We start from the raw sequence: 27321 nt of genomic DNA, 5'->3' as shown, positions 1-27321 counted from the left end.
TCGCTCCATCTCCCGCCTCCCTTTCCTATCCAAGATACTTGAACGTGCTGTTCACCGCCGTTGCCTTGACTTTCTTTCATCTCAAGCTATTCTTGATCCACTTCAATCTGGCTTTCGCCCCCTTCATTCAACTGAAACAGCGCTTGCTAAAGTCTCCAATGATCTGTTCCTGGCCAGATCCAAAGGTCTCTATTCTATCCTCATCCTTCTCGATCTATCTACTGCTTTTGACACTGTTGATCACAGCCTACTCCTTGATATGCTGTCCTCATTTGGATTTCAGGGCTCTGTTCTTTCCTGGTTTTCTTCTTATGTCTCCCAGCGTACCTTTAGTGTATACTCTAGTGGATCCTCTTCTACTTCTATCCCACTGTCAGTTGGTGTACCTCAGGGATCTGTCCTGGGACCTCTTCTTTTCTCCATCTATACTTCTTCCCTTGGTACTCTGATCTCAGCCCATGGTTTTGAGTATCATCTTTACGCTGATGACTCCAAGATCTACCTCTCCACACCAGAAATCTCAGCCGAAATCCAGGCCAAAGTATCAGCCTGCCTGTCTGAAATTGCTGCCTAGATGTCTCAGTGCCATCTGAAACTAAATATGACCATGACTGAGCTTCTTATCTTTCCCCCTAAACCAACCTATCCTCCTCCCCCATTATCTATTTGGATAACACTCTCATCCATCCTGTCTCATCAGCTCGTAACCTTGGGGTCATCTTCGACTTCTCCCTCTCCTTCTCTGCACATATTCAGCAGACTGCTAAAACCTGTCGTTTCTTTCTCTATAATATCAGCAAAATTTGCCCTTTCCTTTCTGAGCACACTACCAGAACCCTCATCCACACTCTTATCACCTCTCGCTTAGGCTATTGCGACATGCTTCTCACAGGTCTCCCACTTAGCCATGTCTCTCTTCTTCAATCTGTTCAAAATTCTGCCATATGACTAATATTCTGCCAGTGTCGTTATGTTCATATTAGCCCTCTCCTCAAGTCACTTCACTGGCTTCCTATCCATTTCCGCATACAGTTAAAACTCCTCTTATTGACCTATAAGTGCATTCACTGTGCAGCTCCTCAGTACTTCTCCACTCTCATCTCTCCCTACATTCCTCCCTGGGAACTCCATTCACTGGTCTCTCATATCTGCACCCTTCTCCTCCACTGCTAATTCCAGACTCTGTTCCTTTTATCTTGCTGCACCATATGCCTGCTTGGATCTGACCTTGGCTTATCAAGCTCCTGAACTTCATTATCAGGGTTTTTATGACCGTTTTGGTACTGTGTTGTGGTCTGAATCCTGATTGGGATTTATGAAGGATTGAGAATTTTGTAATGTATTCCTTTAATTGTTGTGTTACCAGGCCCTCTATTGTTTTGGTCAGCAGTGGTAGTGAGGCCATTGGTCTGTAGTTTGTGTTATCGCTGATATTGCTAGTTGCGTTCTTGGGGATTGGAGTGAATATGATTTCACCTTTATCTTTTGGGAATTGTCCTTTTGAGAACATATATGTGAGGTGTTTGGTGACGCATTCGAGGAACCATTCCGGTGGGTTTTCCATCATATAGTTGGGGTATTTGTCTAGTAGGCATTTCGCCTGTGCGCATTTTGTCAGTGCTGCCTTCACTGTGCTTGTTTTCGGTGGTCTGAAAGTGAACCAAATTCTGTCTGCCATGGTTTGGATGTTGTTGGTTTCGCATTCTTGTAAGAAGTCTGGGATGGATGCCTGAAGTATCGCAAGGGTGGATCTTATTCTTGTTATTTTTTGGTCGAAATACTGTGCAAGCTCATTTGCATTAGGTAGTGTTTCGGTTGATGCCAGTACATCCTGGGTTTTCTTTTCAGTAGATTGATCATGATTTTGAATATTTTTTTCGTATTTGTTCTGGTATGTGTTGTAGTATTCTGCTTTTGCTTTAGTTATATTGTGTTTATAAGTTCTTATGGCTTTCCTCCATATGTCTTTGTTTAGTTCTGTTTTGTTTTTGACCCATGTTCTTTTTAGTTTCCTGCATAGTTTTTTTATAGTTAGTAGTTGTCGTTGAACCAAGGTCTTGGTGGTTTTTTGTTTCTTGTTTTCGTTTTAAGTGGTGCTATTTTGTTCAGGATATTTTTGCTTGTTTCATCCCAGTTTCTAACGAAGTAGGTTTCATATTGTATTAGGTTGCTATGTTCATTCCTTACTGTTTCCCAGAAGGTGTGGTTTTCCACCTTCCTTCTGGTTGTATATATGTGTAGTGGTTTTGGTGTTCTGTTATTTTCGTTCTCTTTCCATTTTAATGTGAAATTTAGCTTGTTGTGGTCTGACCAGACTACCTCTTCCTATCTGTGGTTTTCTAGTGTGTGATTGTTGATTTCTAAGAACCTGTGAGCTAGTATTTCCAGGAGGTGGCCTTTTATGTGGGATGAGGTCCCTTGTGCTGTTGTGAAATTCCATTGGTCTAGGAAGTTCATTAGCACTCTGGTGTTGGTGTTGTTCTGTTTATCAAGGTGCAGGTTGATATCTCCTATTAGTAGGACATTTTGTTGGTGTGTGCAGGTATTTGATACAAAGTCTATGAAATCTGCGGCCTGGGGGTCGATAGAACAGCATGATACATAGTTGACCTGTTAGTGTTGTGTTGGTGATTTTGCATGCCAATATTTTTATTGCCAAGGATATGTGTTTAGCAACTGGCTCCATGGAGAAAGTGGTTGTGTAAATTATTGCTACTCCACCTCCCTTCTTTTTGGTTCTGTTAACGTGTATTGTTTTATTCCCGGTGGACATAGGTCCAGTGGTGCTGGGTCATCTTCAAGATGTAGCCATGTTTCTGTTATTAGCAATAATCCTAGTTGTTCCATTTCTATCCAGTTTTTCAGCAGTGCTGTCTCGTTAATTGATGATCTCACATTTATATATCCTGTGGTTATTGGGGTGTATTTATTGTAGTTATTTTTGATGCATTTAATTGTTTGTAGTTGTCTGTGTGGTCTTTCTGTTTTATGATTGTGGTCCTATAGTTTGTTGTTATGGCTTGTTTTTTTTTAATTATTTTTTGTTGGTTTTGTTTCTGTTTTGTTGTGGTGGTCATATTCTGGCTCTTCCAGTTGGTGGTGTGATCATCGTTTGTCAGTGATGCGTATAGGTATTTTGTTCCATTCATTGAGTGATGTTGCTGGTGTCCCTATTGTCCATATTGCTATCATGAAGTAAAAATAAAAACATGTCCTTAGGTTGGCCATTTTGTGGGTGTTAATTCACTGGGAGCTGCCTGTTTGGAGTCCCTGTAGAGATCCTATGTTGGGACCCTATAGCAGGACTCACCCATGCTGACTACTCAATATGTTATATCAGGGGCGTAGCTAGGTGGGGCCATGGAGGCAATGGCCCCCTCTATTTTTGACCCCCCCCCCCCCCGCTGCCAACCTTCCTCCGCCACTTTCGACCCCCCTCCTGCTGCCACCGCCACTGCCGACCCTCTCCCGCCGCCGCCAGGAACCTTTGCTGGTGGGGGTCCCCAACTCCCGCCAGCTGAAGTCTTCTTCAGTGTCGGTCTCCGGCACGTTCGCTGATCTGACACTACTACTACTACTTATCATTTCTATAGCGCTACAAGGCATACGCAGCACTGTACACCATGCACAAAAAAGACAGTCCCTGCTGAAAGAGCTTACAATCTAGATAAGACAGGCAGACAGACAGAACAATTAAGGGTAAGGGAATAAAGAGGTGAGGATAAAAAGGACAGGGCAAGTGAGCAGTGGTTAGGAGTCAAAAGCAGTGGTAAAGAGGTGGCCTTTAAGTATGGACTTGAAAACAGCCAAAGAGGGGGCTAGACGTACAGGCTCGGGAAGTTTATTCCAGGCATGAGGTGCAGCAAGATAAAAGGAACGGAGTGTGGAATTAGCAGTAGAGGAGAAGGGGACAGATAAGAGAGATTTATCAACAGAACGGAGTACCTGGGGGGGGGGGGGGGCGTAGGGAGAGACAAGAGTGGAGAGGTACTGGGGAGCGGCAGTGAATGCATTTCTAGGTCAATAAGAGAAGTGCCTGGCATAGTGCATTATCAGGTTAATTTGTGATACTGTTTACATACTATGCCAACATGAGTCCTGACAGGGAATCTTGTGAGCTGAAGGGGAAACACTTAAAAGATAGCAATGTGACAATAATATGTCCATAATATAAACAAAAATGTTGCTTTTTATGGATTATCTTTGGAATAACAGCAATAGCCAGCCTTATGCACTCTGGCACGCAGGCAACATGGTTCAACTTTGTCTATTCAAACTCAAAACATGGTCAGTTTAGAACCAGAAACATGTTACGTATGAGTGGATAGGAAACTCCTGACGTCCTGCGTTCACATAACGTGCAGGATGTCAGGAGTCAGGACTCACAGAAACAGATCTGCAAACACGCTGGAGACCGGTGCTGAAGAAGATTTCGGCTGGCAGGGTTTGGGGACCCCCGCCAGCAAAGGTACCTGGCAATGATGGTGGAGGGGTGGCGGCAGCGGGAGGGGGGGGGGGTCAAAAGTGGCAGGGGAGGGTTGTCGTCAACGGGGCGGTCGAAAGTAGTGTTGGGGGGGGGGTCGGTGGCTGGGGGAGGCGGGCTAAAATATGCCCCCCCACTTCAGGCTCTGGACCCCCCTCCCACCGAGGTCTGGCTACGCCCCTGTATACAAATTGCTATGCGCATATTATATCTATCTCAACATTCTTCATATCATCACTGAAAGTGGAACACTCATTGTTTATTGAAAACATATCAATACAATAGGTTATGTAGAAACTGGCACTAAAACCAGATATATTTACAGAATAAAACAAAGCTAAGCTTTCTCTTCTGTAGTTTCTGGACAGTCATTTGAATGTATCTCTCCCCTCTTCTTGTGTGTATATCTTAGTGCAGAACTTATACGTACATCTTTCATTTGTGCTGTGCACTGGCATGCAGAATCCTGCAGCAGTCAGACAGCTCTTTATTCCCATTTGCTAGACCTGGAAGTAAGATGCCTGACCACTTTTCTGCCACAAGAGGGTCCAGGCCTCTTCATCTAAGGGTACCTTCTCTGGGGTTTAACACTACTTCTAGAGCATCAGCTGGAGCAAAGGACAGGACACAGCAACTTTATATGGTTCTGCAATGAGAGGAGAATTAGATGAAAAGGTTTCTTCACCCAGTTGAATTTCTTGATTTCGCGTTTCCCTTTTCTTCATGCGCAGAATGTTCTGGTCTTCACAGCTCATATTGCTTGCCCATTGTCTGCTGAATTAACTGCTACATGTCAAACATGCTTCTTTCTTTTATGTGTGTCCTTCCCAAAATGTGAACCTGCCGCCCCTCCTCCGCCGCCAGGCCCTGACCTTGTCCTGGGTAAAGGAGGGGAAGCGAGTCTTTGTCCAAGCCACTGTCGAGCCTCACTGAGTACATGGAGGTCTCGCTGCACTCCCTCTCATAGCTACTGATGGACAGTGGTGCAAAGCACAGGCTGAGTGACTGTGAAGAGCACTGACCTCTCCTCCTTCCTCCTGTTGCTCCTCCTCAACGCCCTTCTGATACTTCAGCTCAGCTCCAGGGCCGCTGCCACTCACTGATGGCTGTTCAGATTGGGGACTCGGGTCTGGAGCAACGTTTGGTTCTCCTGGCTCAGTTTGCCTTCCTCCAGTGGCTGCATGTGCTGGCAGCCACGCTCCCGGTCTAGCCCAGCGAGTCAGTTTGCTGGCTGTATATGGGCAGATATGCGAAGGGATGGCGATTTGGGTGTGGAGTCTGGTTTCAGAGCAGCAGTCAGCTTTCCTGGTTCCACTCACCTTACTCTGGTGGCCACATGTGTTGGTATTCATGTGCCTTCCCAGTCTGGTCCAGCGAGGTGGTTCGTCTGTTGGGCACTGCCTGTCCGATCTGGCTCCCGTTGGCATACTCTTCCTCATCCAGGAGGATTTAGGGCAAGTCGAAGAGGGGCCCCTACTACTCACAGAGGCATAGGTATGCTCCTTCTCACCAGTCTCAGCAGGCTTAGCCCCAGTGTGCTCGTTCTCTTTAACAGTGTGCGCCCAAAGCCCAGCCGGCTTCCCAGTAAAAACAAGGGATGAGTTTTTGACTGGCTATAACAGAGCATAGTCGCAGTAAAAGTAACTGTTCCAGATGACCTGCTGGTAGGAGGGAGGCTGAGTTTTTCCAAGAAAGGTGGCCCTTTATTAACTCAGACTGGTGGGTTCTTCAAATAGTCCGTATTGGTTATGCCTTGCATTGGTGGCAAAGACCACTAAATTGCCCACTGAGTTCGTCTCATCACAAGGAGGTAGTTGCAGAGGAGCTCTCCGCCCTTCTAAATGCCCACATGGTCAAATCCATTTCACTTGTGGAAGAAGGTTAAGGATTATATTCCAGGTACTTCCTTGTGCCAAAGAAACAAGAGGGATGCGTCCCATCCTAGACCTAAGGACCCAGAACAAATTCCTGGTCAAAGAAAAGTTCAGGATGGTTTTCCTGGACACCCTTCTCCCAGTGATTCAGGAAAAGAATTGTCTATGCTCTCTGGACTTAAAAGAATGCCTACACTCACATCCTGCTTAAAGGATGCCTACATTCACATCCTGGTACTTCCAGGCCACAGGAAGTATCTCAGAGTTTGGGTGGAAATGCGTGTTTATTATTTTTTTATTTATTTGAATTTTGCTCAAACCTTTTTCAGTAGTAACTCAAGGTGAGTTACATTTAAGTATATTGGGTATTGCCGTTTGGCCTCTCATCAGCTCCCAGGGTTTTCACCAAATGTTTAGCCATAGTCGCAGCATCTTTACGCAGACTGGGAGTCCATGTATTTCCCTACCTGGACGATTGGCTGGTAAAGAGCACATCGAAGGACGGTGCTTAGGAGCATGTGCAGAGGACTATTTGGATTCTGGAGCTACTAGGGTTCATTTTAAACTACCCCAAGTCCCATCTGCTCCCGGTTCAAAAATTGGAGTTTATTGGAGCCCTGCTAGACACACAGCAGGCACAAGCTTATCTCCCTGTACCGATAGTAGATGTTGTAGTTGCACTTGCCACTCTGGTTCAGGCCAGCCAGTAGGTCATGGCTCGGCAAATGTTGAGGTTGCTAGGCCACATGGCCTCCGTTGTACATGTCGCACCCATGGCACGTCTTTGGGAACCTAGCGGATATCATTTGAGTGACACCAGAGGTTGGTTCAGTCTCTTTTCTGGTAGTTAATTCAAACTAATTTGACTGTGGGACTTCCATTCTAAATTGCTGTCCTAGAAGGTGCTGATGAGAGATGCATCCCACCTGGGGTAGGGAGCTCATGTAGCTTGGTTAACTCAGGAATCAGATTTTCAGATCAATCTCCTGGAGCTACAGGCAATCTGGAATGCCCTAAAGGCTTTCAGAGATCATCTGTTCAACCAAATTGTACTCATTCAAACATACAAACAGGTTGCAATGTATTACACCAACAAGCAGGGGGGTACCAGATTATATCCTCCGTGTCGGGAGGCTGTCCAGATGTGGCACTGGGCTGTCCAGAACATGATAGTTCTCAAGACCACATACCTGGCGGGCAAATCCAATACCTTGGCCAACAGACTGAGCAAGGTTATGCAACCACGAGTGGTCACTCAGTATGAGAATTACCCACAAGATCTTCCAAGTGTGGGGCACCCTCTTGGTGGATCTCTTTTCCACTCCACTCAACCACAAAGTCCTCAGTACTGTTTCAGGGTCAGGGCACACGATATAGACTAACGTCGGATGCCTTCCTCCTTTATTGGGGGAGTGGTCTTCTGTATGTATATCCTTCCATCCCTCTTGTGGGGAAAACTTTGCTGAAACTCGAGCAAGACCAAGTGACATTGATTCTGATTCCTCCTTATTGGCCCAGGCACATCTGGTTCCCTCTTCTTCAGGAATTATCCTCCGAAGAGCCTTGGAGATTGGATTATTTTCCGACTCTCATCATACAGGACAATGGATCTCTTCTGCATCCCAATCTCCAGTCCCTGACCCAGTCTGGATGTTGAGAGCTTAGAATTTGCTTCTTTGCATCTTCTGGAGGGTGTCTCCAAGGTCTTGCTGGCTTCCAGGAAAGATTCCATTTAAAGGTGGATGAGGTTTGCCATCTGGTGTGAGGGCAGAGCCCTAGATTCTCTTTCTTGCCCTACACAAACCCTGCTTGAATACCTTCTACACCTATCCGAGTCTAGTCTTAAGACTAACTTTATAAGGGTTCACCTTAGTGTGATTAGTGCCTACCATCACCGTGTAGAGGGTCAGCCCATGACTGGACAGCCTGTAGTTGTTCGCTTCATGAGAAGTTTGCTGTTGTCAAACCTCCGCCTGTGTCATTGGACCTCAACGTCATCCTCACCCAGCTGATGAAAGCTCTTTTCAAGCTGCTGGATTCCTGTCATCTGAAGTACTTGACCTGGAAGGTCATTTTTTCTTGGTGGCTTCTACTTCAGCTCACAAGGTCAGTGAGCTTCAGGCCCTAGTAGCGGATCCACCTTACACTACATTTGATCATAACAGAGTAGTCCTCCGCACGCATCCTAAATTCGTGCCTGATGTGGCATCTGAACCAGTCAATCATTCTTTCCCAAACCTCATGCCCATTCTGGCAAGAGCGCACTGCACATCTTGGACTGCAAGCAAGCATTGGCCTTTTACTTAGAATGGACTAGGCCCTACAGACAGTCCACCCAGCTTTTCGTTTATTTTGATTCCAACAGGATGGGGGTTGCCATCGGGAAACACATAATCTCCAATTGGCTAGTAGATTTGTCCAAGCTGGACTGACTCTTGAGAGTCTTGTCAAGGCTCATAATGTCAGAGTCATGGTTGCACTGGTAGCCCACTTGAGGTCAGCCTCTATAGAAGAAATTTGCAAGGCTGCAACATGGTCATCAGTCCACACATTAAGGACCCACTATTGCCTATAACCAATGCGATGGTTGGTTTGGACAGACAGTTCTGCAGAATTTGGGGTCTAGAATCCAACTCCACCCCCTTAGGCCTGTTTTGTTCTATTCCAGGCTGTACTCTCATACCATATGTATATAGTTTCAAGTTAATTTGTTTTTTGACCTCGCCTTTGCAAAGTCCTATTGTCCTATTCTTGATATTTTCGGTGAGCCTGGTAGTTAGGGATTTCCACATGTGAGAATATGGCCTGCTTGTCCTTGGAGAAGCAGAGATACTTGCCTGTAGCAGGTATTCTCCGAGTACAGCAGGCCATTCATTCTCACATATCATCCCACTGACCCCTTGAACACAATATAGTACTCAAGGTGAGCGATACAGAAGCATTATAATATAAGTTATACTGGGACAGACCAAAAGTCCATCAAGCCCAGCATCCTGTTTCCAACAGTGGCCAAACCAGGTTACAAGTACCTGGCAAGATCCCAAAACAGTACAATACATTTTATGCTGCTTATCCTAGAAATACAGAAACACACGCAAAGAATGGCACTACTCCACCACTATATTTTGAATAGTACACAACAACCTACTGATGGAGCAAAAAAAATGCTCAATAAATTATTTGATAAGGGGACATCTCATAAAGTCACTCAAGCACTATATATCAGATATGTATTAAGCCTCTGATTCTGTGACAATTTTATAATCATTGACTGCCCCCAACCTCCAATAGTACACAAAAATTTGCTAAACACACGTGTCCTTTAGTGTATAAAAAATCTTAAATGTCTTTGTGCAGCATTTTTGTATTTTTTTCTTTTTTACTCTGTGTACTAAATATACAATTCTCCACTGCTATCTCACTGCAGTGATATTACTTTGAGCTTTATCAAGTGCAGAAAACTTTAACTTATCTTCGCACTGCTGGAAGCCACCATCTTATCTGGTCATGCTGTGGCCTTGAACACTCTGCTCTTAATCGATATCTCTTGTCTGCATTCAATTCAATCTCTGGTATACATTAATCCCGACAGGAGCCTGTTTCGCATTCCTGATTGTTCAAGCTAATTTATCACGAATGAAGTTTAATCCAATACCTTTTATTTCTTATTATGAAAATGAACTTTCTTTACCTGAATACCTAACCCACTCTGTCTCCTCCACCTTAACTATGTATTTCTATTTTTCCGGAATTGGTGATCACCATTACGGAACAATGTAAGCCACATTGAACCTGCAAATAGGTGGGAAAATGTGGGATACAAATGCTACAAAGAAAGAAAGAAAGAAAGAAAGAGAAATTTGATGGCTTTGTCAAGGGAAAACAGTTGTATACTTCTTCAGCAGACAATGCAGACAGGGATCCCTGTCTGCATTGTCTGCTGAAGAAGTATACAACTGTTTTCCCTTGACAAAGCCATCAAATGTGAAACAGGCTCCTGCCAAGTAGGGTGGTCAGTTTAGATGCTGAGAAAGCATTTGACCAAGTTGACTGGGCATATCTGTTTGATGTATTGAATTATGTTTGTCTGGAAGGTTGGTACTTTCAAGCACTACAGGTCCTTTACATTGCTCTCCGAGCATCTATATTAGTGAATGGCATCAAAACCTCCTCCTTTCTCATTGAACAGGGAGCCCATCAGGGTTGTCCATTGTCTCCACATCTTTTCCTTCTGTACCTGGAGCCTTTCCTCCACTTGCTTTTAAAAGACTCGGACATTCATGGGGTACATATGGGATTCATGAGGTGAAGGGTTTAACTTTTGCAGATGATCAGCTGTTGGTACTGTCCTATTCCCGAGACTCATTGAAGCACCTTCTTGGCTCAGTGGAGAAGTTTACTACTCAGAGTTTAAACTTAACCTGCATAAGTCCATGGTATTACTCCTGGAACCAGAAGTGCGGGCGGGGTGGGATGGAGATTTCCTTTTCAGTGGGCTGATGGATCCCTTAAATATATGGGAGTGCTGCTTTCCTGTGATCTCCATACATTATGCAATATTGATCTTATGAAAAACACACTGAGCACTTGGCAAACTTTACCCCGCTCACTGCTAGGAAAAGTGACTTTATATAACATGGAGGGGCATAATCGAAAGGGACATCCTTGCATAACGTCCCGATGGAGGGTCAGGGAAACTCGTATTATCGAAACAAGATGGATGTCCATCTTTCGTTTCGATAATACGGTCAGGGACGTCCAAATCTTGAAATTTAGCTCATCCCCAGAGATGGTCGTCCCTAGACTTGGTCGTTTCTGATTTTCGGCGATAATGGAAACCAAGGACGTCCATCTCAGAAACGACCAAATGCAAGCCCTTTGGTCGTGGGAGGAGCCAGCATTTGTAGTGCACTGGTCCCCCTGACATGCCAGGACACCAGCCGGGCACCCTAGGGGGCACTGGAGTGGGCTTCATAAATTGCTCTCAGGTACATAGCTCCCTTACCTTGTGTTCTGAGCCCCTCAAAACCCACTACCCCCAACTGTACACCACTACCATAGCCCTTACAGGTGAAGGGGTGCACCTAGATGTGGGTACAGTGGGTTTCTGGTGGGTTTTGGGGGGCTCGCTGTTTCCTCCACAAACGTAACAGGTGGGGGTATGGGCCTGGGTCCACCTGTCTGAAGTGCACTCACCCACTAAAACTGCTCCAGGGAACTGCATACTGCTGTCATGGACCTGAGTATGACATCTGAGGCTGGCAAAAAATATTTTGAAATATATTTTTTGAGGGTGGGAGGGGGTTAGTGACCACTGGGGGAGTAAGGGGAGGTCATCCCTGATTATCTCCAGTGGTCATCTGGTCGTGTCAGGCACCTTTTTGTGCCTTGGTCATAAGAAAAAAATGACCAGGTAAAGTCATCCAAGTGCTCATCAGGGACACCCTTTTTTCTCCATTATGGGTCGAGGACGTCTGTGTTAGGCATGCCCAAGTCCCGCCTAACACATGGACACACCCCCTTGAACTTTGGCCGTCCATTCGACAGAAAGCAGTTGAGGACGTCCAAAATCAGCTTTCGATTATACCGATTTGGACGAGCCTGTGAAAAGGACATTCATCTTCCGATTTGTGTCGAAAGATGGGTGTCCTTTTTCGAAAATGAGCCCGATGGTGTTGCTACACTGTTGGCTGTATTTTTGTCAAATGTTGCCAATCCTTACACAAAACGTCAGGAAAAAGCACTTGCCAGACTTCTTAATTGTTATTTGTGGAATGGAAAACGAGCCTGTATGTCTTTGTCCGAGCATATTTGCCCAGGAATGAGGGGGGTGGGGCTAGGTTTATTGTCAATTAGGCATTTTTCTTTGGCATGTAATATGCGCCACATTAGTGATTGGTATCGCATGGTCTCCCACTTCTCTTTTACACCTGTTGAGACCTGGCTAGTATGCCCTTTTCATTTCAATTCTATGCTCCATGTGGAGGTCTTCTCAGTTGGAAGTGGTGGGGTGCCCTTACCCAATTTTCAGGCCTGACGTAGCCACTTGGAGATGGCTGTGTCGCACTCTGCAGCGACGCTACGCATTTGCTCCTTTCTTATCCATACATGGGAGTGGCACATTCCCTCCAGGAATGATGTCATCAGGGTTCCATTTTTGGCACCTACAAGGGGTAAAATATCTTTTTCATTTGGTAGAAGAATCTGGCAAAATGATCACTTACAATTCTCTGAGAGAGGATTATCGATTGGAAGCACTTCACTTGATATTTTTCCTTATCTGGAATTACAACATTATATTCAATCCTTGCCTCAGTTGGCTCTAACAGCAGAGATACATGAATTATTAGCTAAGGCCCTCAGCTTAGAAGCACAATTGCAAGTGCCCCTACGAGCACACCACAAAGATCTTTTAGATCTACTGTCATCTTATGACATGGCAGCTCTGGCACAATGTTGGACAATGGACTTATGGGTCACCATCACTTCTGCCCAAATATTGAAGAGTCTGTGTACCTATCACTCCTTGACCAGGAACATCTTACACTGGGAGCAACACTACAAATTTGTCTAGTGTTTATATATATCGCCTCACCATGCATGTAAAGCAAACTTCGCACCTTCTGACAACTGCCCTAAATGTCAGCGTTCAGAAGCTACCCTTGGGCATATGTTTTGGACATGTAGTACAGTGAGTAAATCCTTTTGGCGGAACGTGGGAAACCACGTCTCTCAGCTCTGGAACTCGCGCGCCAGTGATCTCTACGTTGCGTGGCTTCCACCATGAGGCTATTTTGGATTTTTGCAGCACACTGTACTATTTGGCATAAAATATATTTTGCAGAAATGGCTTCAAGCAGAACCTCCTGGCCTGGCTCAGTGGCGCTCTTTAATGATGCTGCAAATATCTCTGGAGTGTTCTGAACATGGATTCAGTGCAAAGGCACTGATTCTGCACATTGTGGGAACCTTTTTGGTTTTCCTTGACTCCCATGGTTTGAGGCAGAATCTTAAATTGTTAAATTGTCATATCCTGTTTAGAATTATAATTGCAGGCGAGGTGTACTTTAAGGTGTTTTTTTTTCTTTTGAGGGGGGGAGGGAGAAATATGTACTTTTACTCGGATTCTAAGTAGATAAAGAAAATCTGTGCTAGTTTATTGTTGGAACTTTCGTATTTGTTTCAATAAAAATGATTTATCAAAACAAATAGAGAACACAGATATGGCAAGAACTTTATCAAAGTCAAATCTGTTAAGTCATACATAACATTGTGAAGACAGGTTCAAACCTTTGGACCAGAGAGAGCACTTCTAGAGAAAGCTAAGTTCCTCTAATTGACCAGTTTGCTTTTTCAGTTCAGTTTCACATTAGTCCTCTAAGTTTTAATTAGGCCCGTTTTGTTCAGTCTAAATATACCCTTGATCCTTATTTTTTGTATTTAAATTTGAGTATTAGCAAACAAAGGCTTTCAATGAAATCAGAGAGGAATTATTATATTTGTATTCTTATTTTTACAGATATCGGATCCTCTGGATTTCTGTCATTATGGACATGGAAGCCAGGAAAAACTCAGAGTACGACCTGGCTGATTTGCAGTCTAGACTGTCATTTTTACCAATTAACATTGACAAAGTAGTAGGTGACCTAGATAAAGAACGGCAGGACATCCTTGAGAAACTTGAAACAAGCTACAAATACAACATGAGAAGTGAATTAAAAAGGTTGCAATCATTTATATCTTATGAAATGCTTTCTTCTTGGTGCCCAAAGCAAATGGCTGCTGCAGGGTTTTACTACACTGGTCTGAAATGCAGTGTTCAGTGCTTCTGCTGTGGGTTAGTTTTCTGCAGCTCAAGTCTCAGGACTCCCCCTTACATGGATCATCAGAAATCCCAACCTGACTGTGAGTTCATCCGAGGAAAAGACGTAGGGAACATTCCAAAGTATGACATGCGAGTCCAGAATCCAGAGGAGAATTTGTCAGAAAGATCAGAAAAATACAAAGCTGGGGAGGCCAGACTAGAGTCGTATAACAACTGGCCCTTCTATGCCAAGACACAGCCTACATTGCTATCCGCTGCAGGATTTTTCTTTACAGGTAATTTTTTTTATAGCACATACTGTTGAATATTTCCAAGAGCTGGCTCATTGCTTAGTCTACAGTACAATTTGGCAGCAAATACTGAGCTAATTTGTCACAGTATAGTAAAAAGCCTAATTATGGTTTTGATTACTAGAACACACCGTGTGTAGCACATTCCAAAAAACGAACTAAGTGGATTAGGGTAAATTGGACATTAAGGGCCCTGTTTACTAAGCCACACTATGGGCGTGCTAATGCTAGAGACACCCATAGGCATATATGGGTGTCTCTAGCGTTGCTGCACGCTAAAAGGTTAGCGTGCCTACAGCGCGGCTTCGTAAATAGGGCCCTAAGAATTGCTGTTATAGAGGTAGGAATAGAATCTATGATATTAAAAGTTGATAATTTGAGCAGAAACATATCATTTCCCCCTTGTCTTCAGAAAGATATATTTGAGTCTTTGAAACCAAATTTTCAAGATAACAATTGAAATAAGTAATAAGTAGTCATCGGGTACACAAGTTCAAATAATTCAATTATACAAAGGAAAATCAGACTTGATCTACAAATCTAGTCCTCAATAATATGGGGGGGGGGGGGGGGGGGAAGAGAACAAACAAATAATAATAAAGAAATAACCCAGAGAAGGACTACATTTCCAGTTCTTTCAGAGATGGAGTTGTGGATATTAAGCTACCAGGACCTCATTCTCCCTGTCTGTTTTGATATTTAATCACACATTTACATGGAAAGTTTAGTAGAAGTGGAGGGGCATAATCGAACGCAAACGCGTTTATCTCCGAGAACGGGTCTGTGAAGGGGCGGGCCGAACCATATTTTCGAAAAAATGGACGTTTTTGAGCTGGGCGTTTGTTTTTTTTAGGGATAATGGAAACTAAAAACGCCCAGCTGAAAAACGTCCTAGTCCGAGCCATTTGGTCATGGGAAGGGCCAGGATTTGTAGTACACTGGCCCCCCTGATATGCCAGGACACCAACTGGGCACCCTAGGTCAGTGCGGTGGACTTCAGAAAATAGCTCCCACATGCATAGCTCCCTTACCACGGGTGCTGAGCACCCAACCCCCCTCCCCCAAAACCCACTACCCACAAATGTACAACAGTACCATAGCTCTTAGGGGTGAAGGGGGCACCTACATGTGGGTACAGTGGATTTTGGAGGCCTTCCATTTACCAGCACAAGTGTTACAGGTAGGAGGGGATGGGCCTGGGGCCACCTGGCTGAAATGCACTGCAGTACCCACTAAAAGTGCTCCAGGGACCTGCATACACGCAGGCCTCTAGGACTTGTTACTGCTGTATAACATTGGCACACCAGTTGACACCTGAAAACTAATCTCTCTGAAAACGTCCTTTATTGGAATAAGCACGCTTACTCACAGTTAACTGCAGATCACAGGTTGTGCCCCACTGGCAACGAGTCTCCCTGGTACTGAGATTAGCAGTAGGTCAGAGCTGGCAGAATGCTGCACAATGCCCTCTTTCAGCCACATTCAAGGTAAGAACTAAGTTCTCTAACGTGGCTAACACATGAAAGAGATCTAAAACTGGCTTACAAATATGGCCACTACCTCATGGACTACCGGAAACAAAACTGGACACACTCTGACCCAGTAGGCAGGGGGAAAAGCACCATGGGAGAAGAGCCTACCAACTACCAGCATCGTGAGACTGTAACACACGCTAATGAAATCACGGAGCCCAATACCCTACACCCACCATAATGCAATGCTGATGTGACCCTGTAGTGCACCCGAGAGCCACATCTGACCCAGGGAAAGGCTGTGACAGGATCGAACACATTCTGCTGTCATGGAGGTGGGTACGGCATTTGAGGCTGGCATAGAGGCTGGAAAAAAAGTTTTTAAAGTGGGGTTTGTTTTGGTGGGAGGGGGTTAGTGACCAGTGGGGGAGTCCGGGGAGGTCATCCCCGATTCCCTCCAGTGGTCTTCTGGGCAGTTGGGGCACTTTTTTGGGACTTGTTCGTGAAAAAAAAGGGTCCAAAAAAAGTGACCCAAGATCGCGGTAAAAACGCCTTTTTTTTTTTTCGATTATCAGCTAAAGACGCCCATCTCTCCTCGGCTGATAACCACGCCCCAGTCCCGCCTCCGACACGCCCCCGTCAACTTTATTCGTTTCCGCGACGGAGTGCAGTTGGAAATGCCCAAAATTGGCTTTCGATTATACCGATTTGGGTGCCATTACGAGAAAAACGCCCATCTCCCAATTTGGGTCGAAATATAGGCGTTTTTCTCTTTCGATTATAAGCTGGATAATATCCCAGAGCCAAAACTCTAGGGCACATCAAGAAACTTTACAATGCTTTAGATTTGCTTTTGTCACATCTGAGAAGACACTCACTTTTAGAGTGTAATTCTATGTCTAAAATAAAGTTTCATTAATGAGTCCCTGTCATAGTCACCAATAAAGTGAAAGGGATAGATCTGTTTCATCTTTAGTATATTCCAAGAAAGCAGTCAGATTTAAGCTATTTTCTGATATAGGGAAAAGATGATCAATCCTCTCTTCTCCAGATTGTTTTCTTAAATGGAGGTAAATAGAAAACTCTAGAAAAAGGCGGAAGAGACTGGGCTGGTACATAAAGAGTCCCAGTCATATAGCATTTAAACATTTTTTGAGCTGAAATGCCAGATGTCTGCAGAAAATTTACCACATTTTCCAAGACTCAAAATTAGTATGACCCTTGACCACCGAAGTGGGATTTCCACTCAAAATACTGTAATCTGCATTTTAGTAAAACCATTTTTCAAATCAGCAACTTGTGATTCTTGCTTATCTAATGTCAGTTTGAAATCTTAACAGTATGAGATATCAGTTGCATGGTAAAAGCTTGACCCAGAGCAACGTCGCCTTCTAAATCTCTTCTAATGTGAAGCTGGTAAGACTTACTGGGTCAAAGCTGGGAAATTGAAGAGAAGATAAGCAGGTGGTCTCAGAGATTCCAAATAGAGATCTGGTAGCATGTGTCCGCAGCCCTGATTTGGTATTGACTACCTGTTTTGTCAAACTTGCTGTTTGCGACCTGCCTTAATCCACAGACTGTGGTATCCAGCCCTGACACACTGAATACAGAAAACTCAATGGCTTTTGCAGCACCGACAGCAATGCTGCTCATTTGCCTTCTGGATTGATTGGTGGCTTTCTGTCATCAGGGGTCAACAAAATGCCACTTCCCAAGGGAAAGGAGGGCTCTGCTTGTCCTTCCTTCACTACCAAGGAGACTCCCTTGGTAGGTGTCAAGTGCACTGTACAAACTTCCATTTTAGTTTGAATTAAATAAGGGAAGTTGTTACAGCCGCAGAAGAGGAGGCTGCATGCTTTCTCGGTCTCTTTTTAGGCATAGTGGTGAGAGAAATCGGAGCTAGATACATGCATCCAGACTCTAGGATGCCATCTTGCTCCCCACACAGATTTTATAGATTTGTTATGATTAAGAAAGGGAATGGACTTTAGATTTAGTTCACGCCTTTTTCAGTAGTAACTTAAGGTGAATTACATTCGGGTACAGTAACCCCTACTCTAGGACGCAGGAGCACACAACTGGGAGCTATGGGGTCATCATCTGCCCCAAAGGGGCTTCCAAGTTCTTTTGACAAAGGGAGCAATTTGTTCCAAGGCTCTTAGGCTTCTGACTTTGCCCAAATATTTCCAGTAAAACAAACCACACAGCTATACAGGTATTGGAATTTTTCCAAAAACAAAAAGTTTACTGAGGCATTTGTGAAATGGCAATGACATGGCAAAATAAATACTTCTGTTTGGTCTATTGCAGAAACAAAAATCCAAAGAGTACAAAGTTTTATCAGCAAAATCAGCATCAGGAGTCCCCTCTGACTCCCAGACACCCTATTAGTTATATTTTTATTTGTAGGTAATGGAATGTGATGGGCCATTGTTGTTGTGGCCTGACCCATGTTTTGCCCAGCACAGCATTAGCAAATAGTGAGCTTATAGGAGAGGTCATAGATTGGCTTGCTTGTCCTCTTCCAACTAAAAAGATGTCCCACTGTTCTTGTATCTATCTACCTTTTAAAAATGTTTATACCACCTTTCCAAATTATAGTTACAAAGTGGTTTACATAAAAAATCATATGAAGATCTTTGATTCTGCTCTTATATGTGCTGTACTGTTGAGACCTGCCACCTTGCACTGGTTGATGGTGGACTTGTTTCTCATACGTCTCCCACTAAACCATCTCTCTCCCCTTCAATCTGTTCAAAATTCTGCTGCACGCCAATGTCATTGCACTCACATTAACCCTCTTCTCAAGTCACTTCACTGACTCCTTGTCCATTTCCCCATACAGTTCAAAATTATCTTATTGACTTATAAACAGGGTAATTTTTACCAATGGGCAAAGGGGGCAGCCACCCCGGGCCCCTGCACAAAGGGGGCCTAGCCAACTCCCTTACCTATTGGTCAAGTTATCCTCAAGTCCTATATCTCTCTTTGTCTCTTGCGCGAGTCATGTATTTTTTTTTCCCTCTCTCCCACGTCAGTACTGCCCTGAAAAGTCTTCTCCGGAATCGGTGATGTAACACAGTCAGCCTTCTGCCATGCTGGCATTGGGGTCTCTCCTGCGTGTCTCACGTACTCTGGAGAATAGAGAAAAAAACTTCCTGTTTTCTGCAGAGGTGGGAAGGGATGCACCTGAGGAGAGGCCTCAATGCCAGCAGAAGACTGTGTTAATCGCCGGTGCCAGAAAAGACTTCCAACGCGGGAGAGGGAAGGATACAAGACTTGCACAGGAGAGGAGCGGAAAAAGAGGCTGGACCACGGGAGAGGGGGAGGAGAAGGGAGAAAGAGGCTGGACCATGGAAGCAGGCTGAGGACATATCCAAGGTAGAGTGGGGAGCACCGAAAGATGCAGGGGAGAAAGTTAAATGTGGAAAGATAAGGACATAGAAAATAAATGCTGGGCAGTGAGGCAACAGGGTTTTAGAGGGTCAGTAGTGGACAGGGAGAGGATAGGGACAGTGGAATGCAAAGTGGAGATAGGGACATAGAGGGCACCACTGGAAAGGGGGGTGATAGGGGCATCACTGGAAAGGGTGGGGGGACACAGACACAGAGGGGCACCACTGGAAGAAGGGTGAGAGGGACACAGAGGGGCACCACTGGAAAGGGGGGATAGGGATATGGGGACAATAGTGAAAAAGGGGTGAGCTGGGAACACAAAAGTACAGAGAAAAATAGAAATAGAGAAAAAAGTGGGTTAAGACCATACAGCCAATCCAGTCTGCCCATCCATGCCATCTACTGTCCCTTCCTCAGAGATCCTATTTGTCTCAAGCTCGGTTGCTGGAATGGGAGAGATGGGGATACAGGGGACAGTGGTGGAAAAAGGGTGAGATGGGGACACAGAGGTAATGCTGGAAAAAGGGGAAGATGGGGACATGGGGGTAATGTTGGAAAAGGGGGAAGATTGGGACACAGGGCAATGTTGGAATAAGGGAGAGATGAGGTCACCAGTAGGGCAGATGCCAGAAAAGGGGGAGATGGGGAGACTGAGAGGGCAAGTGCTGGAAAAGGGGAGAGATGAGGGCTCAGGGCATATGCTGAACTTGTGGGCAAGACAAGGACAAGGACGCAGAAGAGGGTTGCTGGATAGGACAAATAGGGGTGCAGAGAGAATAAGGATGGTGCACATAGAGAGAGAAGAAATATGGCCAGGAGACCCTGCAAAGACAGAAGAAACAGAAAAGAGACAGTGCGACCAAAGCAAATGGAAAAATAATTGTTCAAACAATAAAAGATAGCAGCGAGTACTGGATGTTCCTATGTCACGTCCTGTTTCACACTACTCGCTGCCATCTTGGATGAGTCACATGACAGGAGTGACATCAATTGCCCCAACACCATGCCCTGTAGTCTCGGAGCAGCATGTGCAGTTTGCACAGCCACTACAGACAGTGTGCATGTGCTTTAGGTTCCTTTTATTTCTCAAGGCCTTTTAACTTCTTTTTTTTTTTTTTCTCAGGAAAGAAAAAAATGTACTTTTAGCCTTCAGATTACATGACTCCTGAAGCAGGCACTTGGCCAAAATGTGGTGCCCATGTCGAGTCTGTAGAATAAAGATCATTTTCTTCTATGCACTGTCCGATTACATCGTTGTCCTTTATTGTGTTTGGAAGTGCCCTGTTGCATACAGTACTCCTTTTGACTTTTCTTCACGTTTGTAGTGTTATTGTTTTCCTACTTAGTGGTTGTCTTCTCTGTTTTGTATGAAATCATCATCATTAAAGAAAGTTGCTGGTGTAGGTGTGAGTTCAACATCCTCCTCAGTAAAGGGTGAAACAAAGAAATTGTTTAGTTTTTCTGATATTACCTTATCCTCCCTCAGTACTCATTTTAGCCCTTGCTCATCCAACTGCGCAACCCACTCCATCTCAAGCCGTTTGTTCTGGATGTACTTGAAAAATATATTTTATGTTTCAACAATTTTTTATTGATGACAATCCAATATAACAGACATAGTATTATGCATCGGATACAATCGTATCAATAACAATCAAGTACACTTCTCGGCAGACGTCTATCATCAACATTTTTATATGTGTAAGCCTATCCCTAACCCCCAACTTTCCTCCCCCCTTGCTGTCCCCCACTAACACCTAAACGGCCATAACGCAATGATTCCCAAGGGACTTGGACTCTGATAGCCCGCCCGGAAGCAACTATGTTCCAACATGTTTGATTAACAGTAAATCAGAATAAACACATCCAACAATGCGCTTTTCCATCAATTTGTATATCAATAACATTGCAGTATGTGATAGAAGTATATATGTTCCAATAGGAGAAACATAAAAAAAAACAAAAAAACCTCACACCAATCTGCATGCGTTAGGCCTTAACATCGTCTTTCTATATTCCTCCCCAAGCCCTCTTCTCTTCCTTTACGAGCATGGGGAGCATGACATATCATTTAAGTAATCTTGAAACCATCTCTATTCCCTATTATTTCTACATATAATATATCTAATGACACTCCGTCTCGGTCTACTCCTCCCCCCCATGCCCCTTTAACTTCCTTGTCGCTGTCCCCTCCATTCACTCCACATTCATCCCAACTCATTCAGCACCTGACTTCTAGCTCTAGGAGCTATGGCAGTCAAATATGCCATTGAATAAAGTGGTTCTTTGAGTCATTGAATAAAGTGGTTCTTTGATGAGTCATTGAATAAAGTGGTTCTTTGTGAGTCATTGAATAAAGTGGTTCTTTGAAATCTTATCTCCCGTTCTTCTGGAGTCATTGGTCCACTTCCCACTCTCTCTGTGCTGTTATATTTACGTGGGAGTTAGTGTTCATCCACTTAGGTGGATTACTCTCTCCTAGTCAAATATGCCTTCCACGTTTTAATAAACTGTTGTCGCCTTTTTGGTGTGTGTCGAGCACCCTTCGCCTCCCATAGCATGAGCGCATGCAATTTATTTCTCCAATACCAGTATGAGGGTGGTATGTCCATGATCCAGTGATTCAGTATGCACTTCTTCCCCAGAATGCATGACTTACATAGGAACAATTTCTCTTCCCCAGTCCCTACATCCCACACCAGTGGTGAACTAAACATTATACGAGCAAATGTAAACTGTATCCGACTACCCAAGATCCCTGAAACAAACCGAGCGAGAGCTACCCAGAACCCGACGAAAAATATATTTTAATATTGGTTCTTGCTTCTACAATAAAGGTGTGATTCTATAACGGTGTGTGTACATTTTAGACATGACCCGTTGTGTGCCTTTTTCAGTTGTGTGCCTTGGAAAACTAGTGCATAACTTTACAGAATAAGCGTAGAGGGATGTGCGCATAAAGTCCAATTAGTGCTGATAATTGCTTGTTAGTGGTCAATTATTGGTACTGATTGACTTCTTAACTAATTAAGTTGTATGCACCAAATGGCAGTGCACAAAGGTTTCTGTATGCATTTTTGGATGCCATTTAGAGAATTTGGGGGTAAGCTTCTTTTCAAAGTCCCCCTTATTGTACCTTATTACTTAAAAATATTTAACTTCTCCGATTTCTTCATTAGGATCTGATTTCCATTTTCTGAAAGACACTTTTGGCTTTCACTGCCTCTTCCATCTCACCATTAAACCATACTAGCTATTATTTGTCCTTCTTTCAACCTTTTTTTGTTGCCTGGAATATATTTTATGTGAGCTTCCAAAATGGCCTTTTTAAAATAATGTTCCATGCCGCATGCAAATATTTCACTCAGGCAGTTGCTCTTTTTTTTTTTTCTAACAAATGTCCTCACTTTTATTGTAGTTAGACATACCAAGTAACACAGAGATAAACGCCAAAACCTATGACTAGCGGTACACAAATGTTCCTGTCAAGTATACATGTGGATAGACTGCTATGGTGCCTGATTTGACTCTACCCAGAAAAGATAGACAAAGAGAGTCAACAAAGATAAATACAGAAGCTTGCAACTGGCAATGCAATAATCAGTCCGTTACCCATAACCTCTCTTGAAACAAGCAGTAAGCAAGATAGATTCCCCCCACCCTCCGTGAATTTAGAAAATCTGATATTCTCTCATATTCTTTCTCTGGTACCAGGGGAGAGGGACTCCAATCTCACTGTCCATCTGGCAAGTGGCACGTGGGATCCTGGACATTGAGCCCCCAAATTGTCATTCTTAGTGAATGTTTAAAAAAAATCCCCTTTTCCTTTATTAGAATGCTAGCAAGCAAGAAAGATCACATAGCAAGTTCTCTCTGATTAGATAAAGAAACAGAGTTAATTTTTATAGTATTTTAGGTAAAAAGGTTTCTATGAGCTTTAGCTAATTACAGAAAAATTCCTAGGGAGGAAAATGGGAGAAATGGGAAAGAGATCACTTTCTCATTTCTCCCATTAAATACATTGTGTCCCCATACCTGCTCACTTCTTGAATAGGTTCATAGTCTGCTTCTTCTGATAAAGAGAAAAATACATTTGTTACATTACACTTTCACTTAAACCTTGAGTTACCTGTGAATCCTGAAATCTATATTCACAATAGGGATTTGAGAAAATGTTTATGGATTAGACTAAATTCTGATCTTGTTTTCTATCGATTAGACTAAATTCTGATCTGATCTGATTGACTGTTCTGCAAGATTAACAAAATTGCCACATGTTCAACTGAAGAATTAAATCAAGATAAGAAATAGTTTAGTTCTTTGAAATTAAACCTAATCTCTTGTGTGTGTACATGTGTGTTTGGTGGGTCAGAGACAGCAAGGGGTTTCTCCATTCAACTTCAAGGGTAAAAAGAAACCGAAAGGTTTCAGGTGAGTAGCCGAAGGTTCCAGGCGAGTAACCTGGCGTGACCTGCCTGAAAATCACCTCTGCACTCATGCTGTTCCTGTCCATGAATAAAACTCCGAAGGATGGTGGTGATCTATGAAAAATAAGAATAGAAGGTAAGCCATGCTGAGTGCAACCCAAGTCCGTCAGACCCAGCATCTTGTCTTTGACAGTGGTAGTCCATATCACAAGTATGGGTTGACAACTTTAACTCGTTGCTGGAATTAATTTTTCAGATGAACTGTCAATTAGTTGACTATCCAATAACTCAGCCTGTATAGCCAGGATAGAGTAATAAAAAATGTCATTCTTTATTCAGCCTTTGAGATTTTATAATTATGAAGTAAAAACTTCTGTTATAATGTTTTATTTGTTACAAGAGTGAATATTCTGCTGTGCACAGCCTTTAGTATGCTCTTTTTGGGGTTATCTCTTATACAGGTGTGAAGGATATAGTACGGTGCTTCTCCTGCAGAGGGTGTTTGGGGAATTGGGAGGAAGATGATGACCCTTGGAAAGAACATGCGAAATGGTTTCCACAGTAAGTGAAATATTACATCTAGTAAATTTTCATTCCTTTTATAATGTATCAGCAACAAGTAGATAACAGCAGATGAGGACCAGTTAGCCTACCCAGTCTGCCATTTATCTTCCTTTCTTGCTCTGTACAGCAGGTTGTCAGCACACAATACATGTACCCCAAGGGTACATGAGACAGTGCCTGGTATAAGACCTTCCTCACCTCCTGCTTGCTGCCATCCCCACTGCTGATGCTTCCCAAGATCAGCCACAGCAGCAAAATATAAAGCAGTAGTAAGGCCACAGTCTTCATGCAGAAGCTGGACAAGGACCTGATATAAGATATTCATAAGGTTGGTATGAAAGGGGAGGTGCTATTGTTGGGAGATTTCTACTTGCCTGATGTGGATTGGAAAGTCCCGTCAGCAGAACTGGAAAGAAGTAGAGAGATCTTGGATGCCTGTGAAAGTGCCTTGCTCAGACAACTGGTGACTGGTGAGGGAAGGGTCAACATTGGATCTAGTGCTCACAAATGGAGGTCCAGTGTCCATGTGGGTGCCCACCTAGGTAATAGTGATCATCACACCATATGGTTTGATGTAAGAGCAAAAGTGGATTGCGGACGCACAAAACTCAAAGTACTGGATTTCAAACATACTGATTTTGGTAAAATGGGGAAATACTTGAAGAAGGAGCTGACTGTAGGGGTAGGAATTGGAGAAGAAGCGCAGTGGTCCAAGCTGAAAACTGCTTTAAATATGGTAACTGATCTTTACGCAAGGAAAGTAAACAAAAGAAAAAGGTAGCCTATATGGTTCTCCAAACAAGTGGCTGAAAAATAGGGGCAAAAGAGGCTTCGTTCAAGAAATACTGAAGAACACAATGAGAGGATCACGGAAAAGATTACCGGACTAAGCTCAAAGAAGCAAAGAGGGAAATATGGCTAGCAAAAGCGCAGGCAGAAGAAAAAATGGCTAAAGATGTAAAGAGAGGCGATAAGACCTTTAGGTATATTGGGGAAAGGAGAAAAAATAGGAATGGAATTGCAAGGCTGAAAAATACTGAGAATACAGGGAATAGAAGATGCAAGGGTAGACATGGGAGGGGTTGATAAGACACAGGATGGAAGGAGGAGAGACATAGAGGGAAAAAGCTGGATAGAAGGGTGGCAAGAGAAAAAGGAGAGATGCTGAGTGGAAGGATGGGGAGAGAAAGGAGAGATGCTGGATGGGAATGGTGGAGAGAGGATAAAGTTAGTATAAGACTTGGGAATAAGAAGAAGGGGGAATAGGAGAGCTGCAGTGAGCTGAACAAGATGGAAAGCTATAGAAAATTGAAGACTGGATAATAAGGATGAATTAAATCTGGATGGAGATGCAAAAAAATAAATTGAAGATAGAAGAAAAAATAAAAGAGAGAAAAATGACAAGAGTTAAGAGAAGATGGAGGAAAGCAGAAAGTAGAGCTCAGATCACCACAATTAGAAAAATAAAATGACCAGACAAAGACAGAAAAAGTAATGTAATTTTCTGTTTCATTATTAGAATATTCAGTTTCTGGAATGTCCATTTCAAAATATCTGTTGATTGGAGATCGAAGGTGCTTGGTTGAAATTTGTTTGATTAAGGGGTACTTGACTTGAAGTTGAGAAACACTATTCTACAGCTTTGGGTAGATGGGCATATAAAGTTCCATACTTTAACTAATACCAGTTTTTAATCCCCTGTTAGGTGGGGATTACTAGGAGAGTAAGTCTTTGTAGAGAGTCACTAGGGGGAGTGACTGGGAGGCCCCTGGATGGGAGGAAACCCAGCCAAGGGGTGTACCTTTGAAATAAAATGCAGAGAGATAGTGCCCTGGGACTGAAGAGTGACAGGGGAAGGAGATTGGAAGGCGATAAAGAGCAGTATTTGCCCTTTAGGGGAGTCTTTGGTTGCCTGCAGGTTTAAGCTGCCTGCACTGTCCCTTGCCTTTGACCAGCAGGGTAAAGGGGAGTCCCAGAATTAAAAGAAGTGAATCTATTGGCTAAAGAAAAAGAGAGTTGCTGCTAAGAAAAACAACAACTGTGAAGGAGAGCTCTGGGTGGGCAGTGGAGAGACCCAGCACAGGAGTGCAGGATCAGAGCCAGGGAGTGCCCATCCCGTAGCCTGGGTGAGTTACAGTAGAGGTCTCCCAGGATGGAGGTCAGACCATGAGCATCTGGACTTGAGATACTGAAAGGAGCCAAGCCTTTGGGACACAGTCTTTAGGGATAAGCATGGACAGCAACCTGTACAAAGTGTAAATAATTCTGCTTCAGAGCACCTTGTAAATATACCTGAGGGAGGATAATACAGGAGCTCCCCTGGGGAATATTAGAAGTACGTCTTGTTTATAGATTGGAGAGTTCATGCAGTTGGAACGTTCTTGTGGTCTACAGTTGAAGAACAAACTGGTTTCTGAGTTTAAGCTGCTGACTGTGGAGTGGTCATTTTGGAGTAGAAAGTATACAGCGCCCCCCCCCCCCCCCACCAAGATGGCCTATTTTAACTGCTAGCCTTGCTTCACACAGGGATTTTTGACTTGGACTTTTGGGTTTCCTGGGTGAGAAGAGGGTAATCCCACCTGCTAAGACTTCTTTCCCCAGGTGGAGGCACCGCATGCCAAGCAAGTGAGTGAGCGAGGTTCCGACGGAGTCTGCCCTTCATGGGGGCTCCAGCTCGCTCAGACCTCGGACCCAGAAGTGCCCAGGTCAGGGGTGTTGCACATGTCTTCTACTCAACCTCTTTTACTACTGCCCTCTATATCTGTCCCAGGCATGTTTAAATTCCATTCTATATTCATCTAATGTGCTTTCATTAAAATTATTTTAACACAGTTATGTTAAAAGCCATTTTAAGCATTGCCATCTTTGGTTCTTACAGGTTTCATAATTAATTCAACATGTAGGTATCAGGGTTCAAATCTGGGACTCTGGCATCCAGAGGTTGCTTGTCTGCAGGTGAGCCACAAGATCCAGCCCCTAGAGCCTTTAAG

At 43.8% G+C, this 27321-nt stretch overlaps 1 protein-coding gene across 1 annotated transcript in view; it reads left to right on the top strand.

Moving 5' to 3' along the window:
• The window catches only part of NAIP (NLR family apoptosis inhibitory protein), a 126268-nt gene that overhangs the window by 3279 nt on the left and 95668 nt on the right, over window positions 1–27321 (top strand). Inside the window, 2 exon segments of the mRNA XM_030193314.1 lie at window positions 13877–14457; window positions 24229–24328. Of these exon segments, the coding sequence (XP_030049174.1) occupies window positions 13905–14457; window positions 24229–24328 (653 nt within the window). The 5' untranslated portion in view covers window positions 13877–13904.

The sequence above is a fragment of the Microcaecilia unicolor genome, chromosome 2 (genome assembly GCF_901765095.1).
Source record: "Microcaecilia unicolor chromosome 2, aMicUni1.1, whole genome shotgun sequence".
In the NCBI taxonomy this organism is placed as follows: Eukaryota; Metazoa; Chordata; class Amphibia; order Gymnophiona; family Siphonopidae; genus Microcaecilia; species Microcaecilia unicolor.
Note: the sequence above shows the minus strand (reverse complement) of the source record. Positions and strands in the feature narration are given on the sequence as shown.